The sequence below is a fragment of the Erigeron canadensis genome, chromosome 6, assembly GCF_010389155.1.
Source record: "Erigeron canadensis isolate Cc75 chromosome 6, C_canadensis_v1, whole genome shotgun sequence".
In the NCBI taxonomy this organism is placed as follows: domain Eukaryota; kingdom Viridiplantae; phylum Streptophyta; class Magnoliopsida; order Asterales; family Asteraceae; genus Erigeron; species Erigeron canadensis.
In genome coordinates this window covers 42,007,142-42,013,343 of record NC_057766.1, presented here as the reverse complement: position 1 = coordinate 42,013,343, position 6,202 = coordinate 42,007,142, and the positions used below count along the sequence as shown (strand labels likewise).

Sequence of the window (6,202 nt, the reverse complement as noted above, 5' to 3'; positions counted from 1 at the left end):
ATAGATCGAAAAATTAATCATTGTTGAGATTTGACAAATATACAGGTGATTCGATCGATTGACATATTCAAAAATCTAGTGCTAACACTTATTTAAATTCATGAATCATGATGAATAGCTAGCTAGTTTGCCAATTAGTTACGTCTGCTTTTGATCAAATATAGAATTTGTTCGATTCCATTCATGTAAAAGGTGATGTTTAAATGGAATATGGCGCATTAGAAATGGAATTGGCATCCCTTTTTCTCATATTCCTTTTATCCTAACGTGCGTGTTTGACATCATTTCGTCTGATTTCTTTTCGATCGTGTAGTCTTAAATTAATAATCAGAACTAATCTGAGGCAATTAAACGTAGAAAAGATTTCTATTTATATAATATGGGGAGACTTGAGCATTTTGTGTACAACATCCCTTATATTTTCTTGGTTGTTTCGCATTATATATAAGCCAATCAAATAAGAATACCTTTTAAAATAAAAACACGGTAAGAACACTTAAAAACATCATTTTGATATGATGCATTAAAATTCCATCAACTAACATAGTATATAACTAATTATTATTTAAGTGTTTAACAACACACCGATCTGTCAAAATAGAGAAAACCATGTTTTTTGTTTTGTGCATTCATCTTGAATGCATATTCATCAAAATGGATACATCCAATAAAAACCGTGATTTTTTCGATTTTCACAGATCAATGTGTTGTTAAACACTTAAATAATGATAATTAGTTTTATAATATATATATATATATATATATATTAGTTTTATGGACTTTTAAATCATTAAGAGAATATTAACGTACAATTCTCAAGCTTATGATTTTTATTTATTTTGCAATTATCTTACCAAATAATATTTGACATATAAACCACCACGTACAAGTTTATATATACAACAAATAATTTATCCCAACCAATTAAACATAAGTAGTTAGTATTATTTAAGCAAGATTGAGACGAAGAATCTCACGAAACTCCAACCTTCGAGTTTCAGTGTAAAAGGTCTTGTATTTATTAGGCCAATAAGTCACCCAAATCCAGCCTTTTGCTTCCCACTCCATGGTTTCCCCCATCGCCCCTCTTCCCAGCCTCCACAACACACTTTCCCCGTACTCGTCCCCCGCAAATATAACCCCTCCGCTTCTCGTAAACGGTCTATAAGCACTCGAATACCTGTTTTTGAACCACGCTTTCGGCCTAAGCAACGCACACTTTGACGGCTTTGACGAGACGACTTCACGGCCGTTAATACTATCATGAAGGAACCAATTGAAGGCCCCACTGCTTCCGTACACCGACTGTTCGAATTTCCATGGTTTGAGGTTGGTTGTGACTGTTTCACCCGCGGACACGGATATCCCAATGTGTGGGTTTGGTGGCTCGAACGAGCCTTCTATGGATCTCTCCACACCGATTTCTCGTGCCGGGTTTTCGGAGGACCGGCTCACGGAAACACTTAAGATGTTGGTTTGGATGGTGGGGGTGAGCTGTAGGGAAATGCGTGATGGGAAATGTTTTTCGTCTGATCCTGCTCCTCGTTCTTTCATGAGAATGTCGTTCACTAGTCGTATTACATCACACCTGAAAATTAACCAACGTTCCACGGGTTGTTTTATATCTTTTTAATTTCTTATACTCGTATAGATTAAAAATTAAAAAGCTAGCAGCAATTTTTTTAAAAATCATTCATAGATAATTTTATACAATATTCGCACCAAAAATTGATCAATATACCCTACATATGTACGTACGTATGGTATGGAACAGAGATCATTAATTCCTGATTATTCTGAATAAAGTCACATCAACATCACATTATATTTCATATAACATGGACACACGCAATTAACCTCCTATAGATCATCCATATCCCAGACAATCTCGGACGTACAGTACCTTTATTTATGCGTGCGAGTACATATACGAATGAAATTAAAAAGCGCAAAAACCTACACCCCAAATTGTCAAACATAACCAAAAAGTAGATTTATGTGATTTTAGTTAATTGATACATTTGTGATTTGTGACTTGGTGAGTGGGTAATATGTTCTATAAAAAGTACGAACAAAAAAGATTTTAAAAAATAATTAAAAAACTGTATGCATATTTTTAATTTTTAATACCATATCCGTTACTTAAAGATTTCTTAGAAGTAATTTATATCACCGTGACAAGAATTATTTCTAAGATATCATAAGGATGGAAGATATGGTTGTCACAATGACAAAAATTGGCATGACAATAACATGCACGCTCGTAAAACAATGCCAAAAAACACTAAACTATAGGGATAGCTGCCAGTTATATATACCAAAAGATGTTAATTAATCCAGAAGGTATCTAATTAAGATTGTATAAAAAGAATTTTTTTTTTCCTTCACACCATTATATCATATGTCAAGCCGAATTCTCGCGCGCTCGGCATACATATGCCTATTTCGCATACCAAGCAATGCCAAAATTAAGCAAGAAATTGGTTACCCCATGCCAAATAGGTGAAATAGCGATATTATACAAACTTGTCGTCTACACACACTTCACCGGTTTCTGAAAAGGTTAAAAAAAAAAAAAAGGTTAAACATCACCATGCACGTAATTTGTGAATAAATGTAACGTTCCCATATGGCCGCCATATCGTCTCAAGGCGCTATCGTGTCTAGAGATGTATCTATATGTTTATATTTGGTAAGCTTGTAATTATGGTGCTTTCATTATAATGTCACATCACAATACCTTTCCAAAGTTGCATTATTTTGTGCACTGTTTACGAACAGTTCCTTCGAAGAATAGATTTATAGTAGTTTTGACTTTTTCTCTAGTGCAATATCCACCAGATGCATGCCACCTTTGCCCTGGACTGCTGTGTTTCTAAAGATGACAATGATCATTTATTGATGAAGGTTTTAATCTTGATCGCATTTTATAATACATCAAATGTTATTGACAAATAAACTTTGGAATAATTAAGTTGACCGAACCGGGCCAGGTTTTATTTGTTACTGGTAATTAACATATTTCAAGCGACTCTCTTTCTATATATATATATAAGATTTCTTTTTATATATAATGACGGAGTATTTAGCAATCATAATTAATGAGATAATCAACATATGACATAAAAACGAGTAATAAACGACTGTTCATCTTTGACGCAAATAAGGTTGTTCGATATATTCACCTATTTTAATTATGTAATCTGTAAAATTAACTAATAAGATCGATCGATGTGAGCTACCTATAAGATAAATTAATTGATAAATATGAATAAAAACAATTAGATGTGTTAATAGTTTTCGTACTATACGTTGAGTAAACGTTAAAGTTTGAAACCATTGCTTTTGTAGGGAACCTTCACGTACTATATATGCATTATTGTCCGTCTCTAGAGTAGTCTAGAATAACGTATATATTCAAGCAGTAGTGTGCGATTCATGACAATGCACTGTCTTGGCCACAAATGTAATTCATTATGGTGTCCTTTGCTTTCAAGCAAACTATTTCAATTAAGGTCACTAAAACCAGTTCTCATAAATTGACTATTTTAATTATTATTAATATCTTTATCTTTATTTGTATATATACTTTTTATATATTGAGAATATATGACAAAATATGCTGATAGATATACCTTTTATACAAACTTGTCATTTCAATTAAATATTTTGTTAACTAATCGAAACGTCTATCTTACCACATCTAGTCAATTAGGAAATGTTCATCCAAGTGGGGCAGGAGCGGGATAGGAGCAACCGACCAAATTTATTGAGGATAGATAAAAGTAGAAAGTTTTTACCATATATTGACCACCTATCACATAAAGTGTATCAGAATATTTGGGTTACTTTAGTTATACTTAAATTTTCATATATTAACCACATATAACAAGTTTCAATTCTTAACCCTCAATCACCACCAACCTGGTTTCGTTGATCGATTACCAATAAGCTAGCTAGTCCATTAAGAAGTTGCCTGGACTCGTCCCATTCTTAAGAGGACTAATCCTAATCAACGTCATATTAGCAAAAAACTATTCAAGGACTAATCCCCCTAAATTTAATCTTATATCAATGACTAGTTTTGCACTCACCTTTTATTTAATTATACACTCACAAAATTTTTAAAAAAAAATACTTAAATCATCCGTCCATAGGTGGATTAGTGGGGAAGGACGAGCCCAAGGACAAGTTTTATAACCCCACGATGTTCTGTGAAGGACGAGTCCAATTAAGGACTAATCTTAGACGAATACGTAAGGAGAAACTTCTAACTAAATAATTAGGTTCAATAACTCTTTTCTAAAGCTACAATACAAATGCAAATTTACAAATTCATGTATTATCAATAAAATATGAAAAAGGAAATATAAAAGAAAAAAAAGATTCTCTTTTTATTGGTCCATCTCATTTGAGAAGTCAACTTGCAAATATTTATATGTAGCTTTAAAATTCTTCTTACATTAAATGAATGTGACTTATTTGTCTATTAAAAACAAATTAGTTAGTGATATATGTAATTGTGAAAGCCGTAGTTCTTTCGTTGCTTTATAGATAAATTGAAAGGAAAAAAAAAAAGTTAAACAAAGATAAATATATTTGCTTTGAAAAAATTTTAAGAACTTTTTTAAACTACGGCTAATTTTGATCACAAAACAATGAAATATTATCGTATCACAAGTGATACATCCTGATGATCATCTCGTATTCTTAATTCAGGTACTAAATTCTACTATATTTTTAAGAAGGAAAAAAAAACATTAGAGAGATTTGATGCACCATGTAATTAAACAAAAAAAGCCATATAGGAAATAGAATTATATCGGGTATATATGATCATAAGTTCTAGAAATAGAAACTAGCTAGCTTCCATACGTACCTCACGTTATCGATGCTAACCAAAACATCAATCCACTTTTCACGAACCATCACTTGATAATTCAACTGAATCACCCCTTCAATCTGGTGATAATTCAACGAAAAAGCAAGCCTTTGATCTTCTTGTCCACCGTTACACTTATCGATTTCCATAGCAATCATTGGACAATACAACTGAACTTTCCAAAACCCTAAATTCGAAATGGCTGAAGAATACATCGGTGAAGGCGCTTTCAACGCAGCACTACGGCTCAACGCTTGTAGCTCCGTCATCCAGTTTGTGATTGCAAGATTCATGGATCTCATCCATTGTTCTTCCGCGGTGGACCCCATTAACATCATTAGTTTTTTAGATGTTTCTCTTGCCCATGAACAAGCTAATATTTCTTTTAGAGTGTTTATAGAGTCACACCGGATATCTTCGGGTGCTTCATATATAGATACAACAAAAGAAAGTGCAAGAAACAAGAAATTAACTATGTCTTTAAGATCAGGAATGGAATTCGGGTCGGGGAGTTTAAGGAAAGAATTGGAGTTTTTTATGGGGGTGTATTTAAGGATATCTTTAATTATATTTGTCAAGAGTTTGGAGATATCGATGGCAAGAATTGGAGTGTTGGTGGTGGTGGATTTGAGTGGTTTAGAGGTCCAAAGAGAGACGGGCAAGTTGAAATTTGCAAGAATGGAGAAATGTAAAGACGAAGGATGAATCGGGTTTTTGGAAATGGAGAGTTCAAGAGAAGGTTGAGATGAAGTTGATGAAGAACAAATGCATATGAATTTGGTGTTTGTTTGCCATTGTGTTGGTGGTGGCAAGTTTTGGATCCAACCCCATATATCAGGAAATGAAGAATTAGGGGCCATTAATTAATTTTGGGTATTATATTCAAAGAGGATGTGGAATAATTATTGATAAGAACATATATATATACTAGCGCTAGAGTGCTTGATCTTAAGGAAAAACTAGTTTGAACACGCTAGAGTGTGTACACAAACATGCACACACAGAAATATGAGTATATGAATGTGGCATGATTAGTTAATAAATTTTTATATAACATATATATATATATATATATATATATATATATATATATATATATATAGGGTAACACTCCGGTGAGAATACTTTTAAAATAAGAACGGTGAGAACACTTAAAAACATCATTTTGATACATTAAAAGTCCATAAAACTAACATAGTGCATAACTAATTATCATTATTTAAGTGTTTAACAACACATTGATCCTTCAAAATCGAAAAAATCACGTTTTTTATTTTGTGCATCCATCTTGGATGCATATTATCAAAATGATGCATCCAA

At 32.7% G+C, this 6,202-nt stretch overlaps 1 protein-coding gene and 1 long non-coding RNA gene across 2 annotated transcripts; both read right to left on the bottom strand.

Moving 5' to 3' along the window:
* Positions 1 to 801: 801 nt before the first annotated feature.
* LOC122605350 lies at positions 802 to 5,786 on the bottom strand. The gene is made up of 2 exons (XM_043778277.1): positions 4,880 to 5,786; positions 802 to 1,588 (listed from the first exon to the last, which is right to left on the bottom strand). Exons 1-2 carry the CDS (start codon positions 5,740 to 5,742, stop codon positions 949 to 951), a joined length of 1,503 nt encoding a protein of 500 aa, XP_043634212.1. The 5' UTR covers positions 5,743 to 5,786; the 3' UTR covers positions 802 to 948.
* On the bottom strand, positions 2,343 to 3,109 carry LOC122605351. Its single transcript, XR_006324600.1, has 2 exons — positions 2,741 to 3,109; positions 2,343 to 2,554 (listed from the first exon to the last, which is right to left on the bottom strand). It is a non-coding gene; the product is annotated as an uncharacterized LOC122605351 (long non-coding RNA).
* Positions 5,787 to 6,202: the final 416 nt, after the last annotated feature.